This window comes from Syngnathus acus, chromosome 10 (genome assembly GCF_901709675.1).
Source record: "Syngnathus acus chromosome 10, fSynAcu1.2, whole genome shotgun sequence".
NCBI lineage: Eukaryota > Metazoa > Chordata > Actinopteri > Syngnathiformes > Syngnathidae > Syngnathus > Syngnathus acus.
The window spans coordinates 14,894,266-14,905,026 of record NC_051095.1 but is presented as its reverse complement, the minus strand read 5'-3'; the positions used below and the strand labels follow the sequence as shown (position 1 = coordinate 14,905,026).

General features: G+C 44.6%; 4 protein-coding genes across 5 annotated transcripts; 2 read left to right on the top strand and 2 right to left on the bottom strand.

Annotated features, from left to right (window-relative positions):
• Positions 1-7: 7 nt before the first annotated feature.
• Positions 8-2,946, top strand: grhpra (glyoxylate reductase/hydroxypyruvate reductase a). 2 transcript variants are annotated; one of them, XM_037261526.1, is made up of 9 exons: positions 8-246; positions 457-587; positions 941-1,013; positions 1,094-1,210; positions 1,489-1,577; positions 1,687-1,788; positions 1,935-2,070; positions 2,420-2,550; positions 2,638-2,946. In XM_037261526.1, exons 1-9 carry the CDS (start codon positions 161-163, stop codon positions 2,757-2,759), a joined length of 987 nt encoding a protein of 328 aa, XP_037117421.1. In that variant the 5' UTR covers positions 8-160; the 3' UTR covers positions 2,760-2,946. The 2 variants fall into 2 exon arrangements, with proteins under 2 accessions (XP_037117421.1, XP_037117420.1); XM_037261525.1 differs by lacking the exon at positions 8-246 and adding an exon at positions 280-340.
• A 205-nt stretch (positions 2,947-3,151) lies between these two features.
• LOC119128771 (zinc finger and BTB domain-containing protein 5-like) lies at positions 3,152-5,139 on the bottom strand. The gene has a single exon (XM_037261524.1). The coding sequence runs from the start codon at positions 5,015-5,017 to the stop codon at positions 3,314-3,316; it is 1,704 nt and encodes a 567-aa protein (XP_037117419.1). The 5' UTR covers positions 5,018-5,139; the 3' UTR covers positions 3,152-3,313.
• A 721-nt stretch (positions 5,140-5,860) lies between these two features.
• On the top strand, positions 5,861-9,399 carry LOC119129172 (E3 SUMO-protein ligase ZBED1-like). The gene is made up of 2 exons (XM_037262257.1): positions 5,861-6,118; positions 6,881-9,399. Exons 1-2 carry the CDS (start codon positions 5,913-5,915, stop codon positions 8,502-8,504), a joined length of 1,830 nt encoding a protein of 609 aa, XP_037118152.1. The 5' UTR covers positions 5,861-5,912; the 3' UTR covers positions 8,505-9,399.
• Positions 9,303-10,173, bottom strand: tomm5 (translocase of outer mitochondrial membrane 5 homolog (yeast)). The gene is made up of 2 exons (XM_037262258.1): positions 9,950-10,173; positions 9,303-9,606 (listed from the first exon to the last, which is right to left on the bottom strand). The coding sequence occupies exons 1-2, from the start codon at positions 10,068-10,070 to the stop codon at positions 9,572-9,574; spliced, it is 156 nt and encodes a 51-aa protein (XP_037118153.1). The 5' UTR covers positions 10,071-10,173; the 3' UTR covers positions 9,303-9,571.
• Between the last annotated feature and the right edge of the window lie 588 nt (positions 10,174-10,761).

The window sequence follows — 10,761 nt, the reverse complement described above, 5'->3', positions numbered from 1 at the left end:
TAGTTTTTTACGTAAGGAGGTGGTTACTTCCGGGGAGCGTGTCCAGAAGAGTCCGTCGTCAAAGGTTACAAATGAACTAGCCGAAATTAAGCCGAATACGAGATACTTATAAATTGTGCGTTGTTATAAGGGTTTTGATTCACATTTCTGGTTAAGTAGGATGAAAGCAGTTAAGAAACCTATGAAAGTTTTCGTAACCCGGCAGCTCCCACCAGATGGGATGAAGATTCTGTCAACGTCAGGAGTGTATGCATATTTTGATTATGCCTTGTTCGATTTTTGTTGTTGTTGACAGGATTACCTGTAAATGCATGCCCACTAACTACCCTTTCGCTTTCAAATAGGTTACTGTAGTTTAGCAATCATTTCTAGCCTTCTTCCGATGCACAAAACAATGCACGTGATATTGCAGTTCATAGTGGAATGATCTGTCATCTTATATTTTTATGGAAACAGGTGTGAAGTTAGTTTGTGGGACTCCGTGGGTCCTGTGCCACGAGCAGAGCTTCTCAAAGGCGTGCAAGGGGCTCACGGTCTCCTGTGTCTGCTGTCAGATAAAATCGATGCTGAGGTTCTAGATGCTGCAGGTACTCTTATTTTTTACCTAAGTCACCAAACTGACTTCATTCGACCAAGGGTTTTGCACTGCTGAATGCTTTCAGTTTTAAGCCCTGCAACATTATTTCCAATGTAATACTTGTTGTAATCATTTGATTGTGTGCAAATAATGTTGGTGTCTCAAAAGATGCAGGCTGTACCAAAAGTCAAAGGTAAAGCTTTGCAGTGTCAATTGCTGAGCAAGTTAACATGCTTACGCAAACAGCAAAGCCTTCTGTCGGCACAATGCATGAAAGGAAATGGAAAAAAGGAAGCGTAGAGTGACTTTTGAGACACCCTGTAAGTTTCAAATACCAAACCGCTGCCATGTTCTAAATCACAGGACCCAACCTGAAAGTAATCAGCACATTTTCCGTGGGATTCGACCACTTGGCTCTTGATGAAATAAAGAAACGGTCAGAAACTCTGTAGATAAAACAGGCCATTTGCATATAAGAGGAAATTGCTGATCTTGTATTTTGTTTGTTTTTGACAGTGGCATACGTGTCGGCTACACTCCCGACGTCCTGACTGACACTACAGCTGAACTGACTGTTGCCCTTCTTCTGGCCACAGCTCGCAGATTACCTGAAGCAGTGGAAGAAGTGAAAAAGTCTGTCCTAGCAAGTTACTCGAAAGAGTTTGCCTGGATGAATTTTTGAGGATTATACTGACAATTATTATTGAGCAGCAGAAGCTAAAATGTTTTAGCTGGCACAAAGCGCTGCAAGAAATTCCCTTAAATAGAGAGAGGAATCAGAAACTGTTTTTTACCACATATTAGATTCCCAAGAATGATTTGTTTGCTCAAGAACTTGTAATGCTTTGTGTTATCATCAAGCAAAAGTAATTTCCTGAATGTTGCATGCCCTCTCTAACATTGTCTGACAGTGGCGGTTGGAGCTCATGGACGCCACTCTGGATGTGTGGATACGGCCTATCAGGCAGCACGGTGGGAGTCATCGGACTGGGACGCATTGGTGAGGCTCCCTTCCTTCCATTACTTATCATCCAAATTGCAGGACTGAATGCTGGCTATCGTTCAAGTTTGGACGGGCTGCCTGAACGTTCTGTAATAATTGCGTTCAGGGATGGCGTTTGCCCGGCGCATCATGCCGTTTGGAGTGAAAAGGCTGCTCTACACCGGGAGGACAGCCAAAGCTGATGCCGCTGAGTTCAATGGCGAGTTTGGTGAGAGAACAAATGAGGTATCAACATGAAAGATGATTTAGAACAAAATGGGGGTTCAATACTGTTGGTTTGTGCACACACAAAAATATTTCTCAACAAAATGTGTGGGAATAAACTTTGATCCCCCTTCTGGCCGTTTGTCGCAGTTCCTCTGGACGCACTTTTGACTGAGAGCGACTTCATAGTGGTTTTGTGCTCGCTAACGCCAGAGACCCAGGGCTTGTGCGATAAGGCCTTCTTCAGCAAGATGAAAAACACTGCTGTCTTCGTCAACGCAAGCAGGTAGATCGTAAAGAAAGTATCGACGGTTCCTGGGCGTCGACAGTGAAATATTTCCACGTTATATTTGGAGCGGATTAGGCTGAAGGCTAATTGATGAGACAAAAGATCTCATCTTCATATTTTCTCACCTGTTTCCATGATAAATGACAAAAAAAATGCGTCTTACGTCAGATTTTGAGCGATTTTCCAATGTGTTATTCTTTTGTTGTAGGAATTGTTTAAAGTACCTGTCCGATACTTAGACATGTTTCAATATCACTTAAAACACGATCTGCACAGTAAACACCAGCCTTTGTGCATTGCTTTCTGTACCTTCAGTATAACCGAACGAACTCCTTTGTCTCTCAAGGGGTGCTATCGTGAACCAAGAGGATCTGTACGAGGCTCTGACTAATGGAGAAATTGCTGCGGCTGGCCTGGATGTAACAACACCCGAGCCAATCCCTACAAACCACCCGCTTCTTACACTCAAAAACTGTGGTAAGCAAAGAGGGTTATAATTAGATGTGTCTGTCTGCTTCCTCTTATGGTCAATTCTTCTTTCGCACCATGCCTGGTTTTGCATAGTGGTTTTGCCACACATCGGCAGCGCCACCTACTCCACAAGAGGGGTCATGGCTTCCTTGGCAGCCCAAAACCTGCTGGGGGGTTTGCAAGACACACAAATGCCCAGTGAACTCACCTTCTAGAACCTCTAACTGACCAGCCATCATGCCTTTCAACTGCAACTTGGGTGCTGCAGTGAATACATTTCGTGACATCAATCGGAGACCAGATTGAATTGAAATTGAATTGCACAAATTCTGAAATTATCTTCACGTATGACATCTGTACAAACCTGTTAACGGCACTTTAAAAAAAACTAGGAGTCACTGATTCTCTATCTGGCTTTTTACTAAACTATTGTGTATTGAAATTGTTTAGTCTTTTCTTAACTAAAGATTGTCCAACTCTTCTGACTCACGGCCTTCAAAAGTAACAATTCTCATAATTCTTAAATCAGGCTGCATTCATTCTTTTGCGTTTAATCTGCAGACGTCTATTTTTACTTTGGAAAACAATGACAATCTTTCTTGAGTGATATTATTTAACTTGTTTTTTTAATCACAAAATACCAAATATGCAGAAATAACAGGTTCATAAACAGTTGGGGAAAATGTTTGTTTAAATACATTTGAACACAAATAAAATTGTAACCAATTTATCGATCAAATAATTCTAAAAATGTTGGATAATGACCGCACTAGAGAGCATGCAGAGTGTCCTGGAAAGAACTTTTGTCCTTCCAGTTCAAGCAGGCGCAATTCTTGGAGTGCTTGTACAAGTGCGATGACTGGCTGAAGCGTTTGCCACATTTGAGGCAAGGATAAGGCTTTTCTCCCGTGTGGACACGAATATGCTTCTTACAGTCCGCCAAGCTCATGAACGTCTTGCAGCAGATTTTGCAGGCATACTTCTTGTCACCTTCCACCAGAAGCACGTTGACTTCAGACGCTGCTTTCTTGCACTTGGACATCACTTCCTCGGAAGCTCTGGTCAGAGGCGCTTTATCGGGCCCGGCTGATCCGGAGGCTTCGCATACTGGCATCGCTTTGGGGGCGATGCGACGGAAAGTCGTTCCGCTTGATCTCCCGTGTCCCTTCGAGGACCTCTGAGTCTCCAGGCCGGGGAATGTCGTGAAGGAGTTGCATGGAGGCTGTAGGATGAGTGTGTCGCTAAAAGCCGGAGCCTGAGTGGGAAGACGTTGCAAAGGCAGAGAAGTTACCGGGAAAACCAAAGTTGAATCTGAAGCGTTTGAGTTTTGACACAGTGGACCCGCACCACCTGCAGCCGCATCACTGGTGGCAGCTGTCGTCAGACTCGCGAGACTCGTTTCTTCTTCCAGGTCTCCTATCTCGCCATCATGACCAGGATTCAGGAAGCAGGAAAGGGCCAGTTCAGAAAGGCTGTCAGTGCCCTCACTCTCACGCTCATCTCCACACTCTTTTTCGGGAAGATCTGAGCATAACTGGAATTGGAAACAGCCAATAGCTCCGTTTGCCTTGTTTACTTCTGAGGGTGACGATGGAGAAAGGTCAGGAGATGAGGCGGTCATGTTTTCTTTCTTTATCCTCACTGTCTCCACTTTGAGCTCGCCTTCATCTTTGACTGAAGTCTCTCCGCCTATGCTGCTGTCTGACTGACTCGGCAGCTGAATCTCTTCCGAGTCACTCATGGTTATGTCGTATTTTTCCTCCACCTCATCCAATTGGCCCTCCCAGATGTTTACCGCCGTATTTAAGCGATCTGGAGAGAGCTGCTCCTTTCTTTGCTCCTCGCTGTTGGCTGTGCTTCGGGTTACGATTGGACAACTTTCTTCATCTCCTGGCGCTCTGCAGGTCCTCTTTCTGTCATTCAGCCTGTCCACATGTGATTTTCTCTTATGCTCAAAGGAATCTTCCCCGGACTGGCTCACCTCTACACCCTCCTCGTCAAGTAGCTCCACAGAGGCTGGATGCTCCCGGCGCTGGACTGACTGCCACCCTTTTGGGGCTGTGGCAGGGAAGTTTTTTCTGGACAGGTGGAGCTTGCAGGCTTTGACCACGGAGTTGAGGTGGAGGTGCGAGGCAGCCAGCAGCACATCCATTACGTTGGAGGCTCTGAGCGACAGAGTGGATGTGTAGATCATGTCCAGCAGTGTAGAGAAGGCCTCGGGGGTCACCACCTCTGGGTCGAGCGCCATCAAACTGGGACCTCTGACTTTGGCAACACTTTTCCCGCTTGCATTGTCTGCGCCGTCACCGGAGCTGATGAGAGCTTTGAAGTGGGAGCTGCATGCTGCCAGTATGGCCCGGTGTGCATGGAATTTGTGGCCTCCTACCTCCACCACACAGTCACACATTTGAGCATGTAGCCGCTGGACGTTCAGCTGCTGAAAAATGTGCTGGAAGTGACCTGGAAAGTCCATATTACAGCATTCCCTTTCGAGGGGAGAGTTTTGAATGTGTTTTTACAGTAAAAACAGGCAAATCTGAATTTAGAGTTTGACAATGTCAGTGTGGTACCATGTTGTGTTAAGACTAGGAAAACTACTGTTAATGGCCTCTATAATGCGTCTTTTTACCGATTCAAGCGGAACGTACAGTCACATCCCTCGCGATAAACGAGGCTACTAATGCTTACGTCTGTGAGGATGTTACTGGCATGACAGCAGGTAGAAATGTCCGAAACGTGCTGAAAATTGATATTTGAGTCCTATATAGCTGACCTCCCAGTCACGTCAGACGTGATGTTGATTGTCTGCATCCGAGGCTCAAGCATGTTCTGTGTGGGGGAGTTGCAGGCCTTAAAACCCAATCGATGCGATTCTCGACATGTAGATTGGCATTGTTTATTCGAGCTGCACAAAATGAGGTCCCAAAACATGCAGGGGCAATCGCGAGCTGTGTCCAAATTCAAAAGCTGCGTCCTCCGAAGACTGGCGTTCCGTTTAGATGACGTCACTTTCGGTGCACGAGATCGCAGTCTAATACCGTCCAAATTTGCCACGATATATGAGGTCCACGGAGGCTACATGATAAGGCGTCAAAAGACTGGAACTGACGTCATGCAACAGAAAAACGTAGCCGGAGATGCGGCCTTCGCGGAGTAGCCTTAGGATTTGGACGCGGACATTGTTTGTCGGCCAAGGGAGCGTTCTCTGTTAATCCAACATGAGTGGAATCCACCATATTATTCCAACACTGCCATCAAGTGGTCAATTTGTGAAAGCGCAACAAACGTTTGCTGGAACCACTGCACAAAAATGAAATTTTCTACACGGACTGTAATCGCAGCGCAAACTTAGGTATCAAGTTGACGCGATGGCTGATACACACGAAACCGTCCGTAAAAAACAGAAAATGTCCAAAGTTTGGGATCACTTCAGACTTAAAGAATACAACATAGTACAATGCGACCACTGCCAAGCAGAATTGGCGTTCCACAGCAGCACGTCCACCATGATTTCGCATCTGAACCGAAAGCATCCGGTCGTTGTGTCCAGCTCAACAGGGGTCGACGACACTAGGTAAAAAAACATTTGTAATTTCTTTTACTGTAGCCGACAATCGCAAATTAGCGCGTATGCGAGCTCTCGCGGCCGCAGTAAAATGTTGCTATAACTGCGTGTGTCTGTGTTCACACAGCCCATCCACACGCACGTATCATTGCAACCTTATCGTAATTATAAGATATGATTTTTAAAGGTACCTGGCTGTGCATCATCTTCAACGGCAGATGTGCCAATATATTTTAGGAGTGCCCCTTTTGTTGCATACAAAGGCAATATTATTTTTACATTAAACATATTACATGAATTGTAAATTATCACGCGTTAGTAATCGAACCATCAATATAGACATTGTATTAATGAACAGCAAAACAGGGCCCATTTCAATGCACAAAATAAGTAGTTTTATTATTAAACTTTAATTAGTCCTACGCACAACCACTGACAAATGATTTCCAATGTTTTATTTTGCGTCAACACTAAGATAAGGCTTCATAATAAAGGGCTACGGAAATGAGATTCACTGTTCAGAGGCTGGAATTATAAGGATTAACCCAAAACAGAAATGTTTAATTGTTTAGGGCGCCCTGCAAATCAGGGCAGCCTGGCAAATGCCTGTGTTTTCCAAATGCTAAGTCCGAAGTTGTTTGGTAGTAATGGTTATTGCTGCAGATGAATCTAAATCTATATTACCGGGCAGATGTTTACTTTGGAGTACAGGGCTAGTTTACATCACAACATTTGTTATGTATATTACTAAATTGGTTTTATCTCTCTCAGCACATTGGTAGGTCGTCCAGTTCCATCATGCTCTGGTAAGGAAGCTGCCTTGCTAACAGAGAGCATTTTGGACATGCTGGTCACTGATATGCGCCCACTGTCCATGGTGGAGGACAAGGGCTTTAGAAAGATGATCTGGACTTTGAACCCTAAGTACAGCATACCATCAATCACATATTTCATAAGTTTGATGGAGAAGAGGCACCAAGAAATGGCAGAGAAATTGAGAAGTGTCCTCCACGACACGGAGTTTGTTGCACTGACGACAGACGTCTGGACAAGTGTGACCGCAGAGGCCTTTCTCGGGGTGACCTGTCACTTCTTGGGAGAAGATTGGGAGATGAAGTCCCTCTACCTAACAACGACACGTCTCGAAGAGAGGCACTCGGCTGCCGATATTGCGGACTGGCTGGAGGAGACCGCTGCCAAATTTAATATTCCATTGCGCAAGGTGAGGGCAGTGGTCCATGACAATGAGGCCAATGTAGCGGGGGCGGCGGGAATTTTGACCGAGAGACATGGCTGGACTTCTGTGATGTGCTCAGGGCACACTCTCAATTTAGTTGTTGAGAGCACGCTGAAAAACAAAGAAGCCATTGCCAATTGTGTGGATTCTGCTCGGTGTCTGGTTGAACATTTTCAGAGAAGTGAACTGGCTTGTACCAAACTTAAAGAAAAGCAGCAACAAATGGGAATGCCGCCACAAACGTTGATTCAGGATGTAAGTAGTCGGTGGAACAGCACATACCACATGCTGTCCAGGCTCCTCGGACAAAGGTGGCCGGTGACCGCGGCGCTTTCCGATCCTGCAGTCACCAAACAGCACCACCGGGATCTAGATCCGGAGCAGTGGAACCTGAGTGAGGAGCTGACTCAGGTCCTCGGCCCATTTGAAGGAGCGACGGAGTTTCTGAGCGGGGAGCAATATGTTACTCTCTCTGCTCTTCCGCAGCTGGTGCACAACCTCAAGAAATCAACGCTGAGCTCAGCATTTAAAACCGCATCAGTCAGGGCCTTCCAAGCTCAAGTGGCCGAACAGATCACAGCGAGATGGCAAAAGCTGTTTTTATTTCAACCCGAAGCTCCTAACACTGTCCTCCTGGCTGCTGCTTTGGACCCAAGGTTTAGAAAACTGAAGTTTTTGCCTGCTGAAGATGTGTTCAAAGTCCAGTGTACAATCCAGTCCATGGCACTCGCTGTTAAAAAGCAAGCGAGACAGTCGAATAAAAGCAGACATGAAGCAACCGCCAAAACAAAAGACCGTTTGGGTAGAAAATATGGATCTTTGCTCAAAAGTATTCTGGGATCATCATCGGACTCCAGCAGCAGCGAGGAAGAGGATGAGGAGGAGCAGCTAAGTCAAGCGGTGCAGAAGGAGGTCTTGCAGTATTTTGGAGAGCAGCCTCTCTCCAAGAAGGAGAATCCACTGCCGTGGTGGAGAACAAACGCAGCACGATATCCGACTTTGGCAAAGCTGGCCAAGTCGTTTTTGGGTATCCCAGCGACATCGACGTCCTCAGAGCGCTTGTTCTCCACTGCTGGGAACACAAAGCGAAGAGCAAGCCTTGGGTCGGAGCAAGTCGATATGTTGACTTTTCTCCATTGTAATCATACACTCTTGTAAAAGCTTGCCCGTGCACACACACACACACGTTTACACAACCCTACCTACCTCATCTGGGTACCTTTTGAAATGTTTTGTGATGCAGCATTTAAGCCTCAATGGCCGGGAAATTTTATTTTGATAGGCACCTTTTTTAAACTGTTTTACTTTTTAATTTCAAGATCATTTTTTTTTCTTTTCACATTTTTAAGGTTAATGTCATAAAACATGGGGTGGCACGTTGGTGCACTGGTTAGCTGCGAACGACCTGCTAACGGTTAGCAGGTCGCTTCAGTTCATTGGTGCAGGGTCTGACCTCTGGCCTTCCTGTGTGGAGTTTGCATGTTCCTCCCATGCTCGGGTGGGTTTCATCCGGGTGCTCCGGATTCCTCCCACATTCCAAAGACAATGGATATTATAACATCTCATTTTTTTCATTTGAATCGTTTTAGATTTCAGTTTTGCTGCATCACTTCTGAATGTTTTCAACTGCTCATAAGTTGACTTGCACTGTATGAATTTGTTTTGAACATGTTTTATAAAGGTGTTAAAAGTCTTTTTTTTCTCCATGTGGCATTTAGTGAATACATTTATTGTCCCAGTTTTAGAATGCAGTCACTTGCTGAAGACATTTTTGTGTAATAATAATCACTGCACATGAATGCTGCTAATGATTCGGATATCAAATATCTATATTGTCTCTGAAAACCCCCTTTTTTTTTTTTCTTTACTCCACTGCATATTCATAGGTGCTAGTTCAACCCTCTCATGTGGCTACATGGGACAACCAAAAGTGCAAACACAACAGTATCGTGAAACCAGAATTTAAACATGCCATTTAATCCAACATACTTTTTCTTTAATGGCCATTCATGTTTGGTTGAAAAATGAGCACAATAAAAATGGTTAAACAAAATCGAGGGAGTATGAACACAATTAAAGTGGATATGATTCAAGGTGTAAAGACGGGCAGACGCTGGACATCCTCCACGTCGTGCAGTTGGACAAACGCTGGACATCCGCTACATATCGTGGTCCACACAGCCTCTGACATGGGATCTCCTCGGGATGGAAGGAAGACGCCCCTCTCATATACTGTCCAGCTGCTTCAATACAAATGGAGCTGCGAATAAGTGCATATTTCTGATTAGTCAGCAACACAATATTGAGTTATAGTTAAAGGAAATAATAACATTGGTATTTCCCCATTTAGTGTTTTCCAAATGTGACATTCTCGCTACTCAAACCATATATAACGCACTCCACTCATTGGCAGACGTGATCAAGCTGGTCACCACAAAACACCTTTTAACATTTAATTGTATTTCCTCTTTTGGCATTTGAATAATCAAAAAAACATATATGACGTTTACTCTCTTGAACGGCAATTATGAAAAGACCTTTAAATAAGAGGATATAGTTCATCAGTGTTTAACGGTATTCCAATGTCATCTTTGTGGACTCACTTGCTCTCAGGAGAGCGACGTATATAAGAAAGTTTCGTAAAGACGAGACGACATCTTGACGCATTTTCTTCCTCATTTCCTCCGGGTCCATTTTCGGTCCGAGCCCTTCCAGTTTAAACATGATAGCCGTGGACTAACTGGATGAAGTTATCAGCTTTGTTTTCAACGTGAGGTTGCTCCGTCTCTGTAGCACGGAAGAAATGCTACGACCCGAAAATGTGTACCGGAAGTAGTTTAGGTCAAGTACGGCGTCCTCGGAGAGACATACTGCACGGAAGCTGCACAAAACGAACTAGAAATAAATTGGGGAATTGATTACTTGTACTTGTAACCTAATGATTTTGTTATCTAGCTGCTGCGGTCAAACTGTGGATGGTGACCAGAAACAACAACAGCACTTATTAGCGTCTCCATACAAGCAACCATTCGGGTTTATTACAGTCTGCGTAAAACACGAGGAAGAGTGCATTTAAATGCTACAACTCAACAAAATACTTTTTACAAATTTAGGCTGAGATAGGCTCCGACATGCCTGTGATCCTCGCGAGGATAAGCGATTCTGAAGATTAATTAATTATAACAATAATAATAATAATATTAATAATGGTATTCATGATTGTTATTATGGGGACTGAGCATAGCAACGAGGTCACACTAGGAGGCTGTAGAGGTAAATAAACCCCTACATGAATTCAAAATTAGCTATTTTGGTTTGACACAAAGAAATGCGGCAGCTGGTCCAAAAATATATCCGATTACTTCCATCCATCCATTATCTGTACCAATTGTCCCCACGGGGGTCGCGGGCAATG

What these genes read in the sequence shown, in the direction of transcription:
- grhpra (XM_037261526.1), top strand. Translation starts at nt 161, where the DNA reads ATGAAAGCAGTTAAGAAACCTATGAAAGTTTTCGTAACCCGGCAGCTC. An exon ending in CTTGATGAAATAAAGAAACG is followed by an intron (nt 1,014 to 1,093) that starts GTCAGAAACTCT and finishes TGTTTTTGACAG; the next exon opens with TGGCATACGTGTCGGCTACA. An exon ending in GTCTTCGTCAACGCAAGCAG is followed by an intron (nt 2,071 to 2,419) that starts GTAGATCGTAAA and finishes TTGTCTCTCAAG; the next exon opens with GGGTGCTATCGTGAACCAAG.
- LOC119128771 (XM_037261524.1), bottom strand. Translation starts at nt 5,017, where the DNA reads ATGGACTTTCCAGGTCACTTCCAGCACATTTTTCAGCAGCTGAACGTC.
- LOC119129172 (XM_037262257.1), top strand. Translation starts at nt 5,913, where the DNA reads ATGGCTGATACACACGAAACCGTCCGTAAAAAACAGAAAATGTCCAAA. An exon ending in ACAGGGGTCGACGACACTAG is followed by an intron (nt 6,119 to 6,880) that starts GTAAAAAAACAT and finishes TATCTCTCTCAG; the next exon opens with CACATTGGTAGGTCGTCCAG.
- tomm5 (XM_037262258.1), bottom strand. Translation starts at nt 10,070, where the DNA reads ATGTTTAAACTGGAAGGGCTCGGACCGAAAATGGACCCGGAGGAAATG. An exon ending in CGTCGCTCTCCTGAGAGCAA is followed by an intron (nt 9,607 to 9,949) that starts GTGAGTCCACAA and finishes ACTTATTCGCAG; the next exon opens with CTCCATTTGTATTGAAGCAG.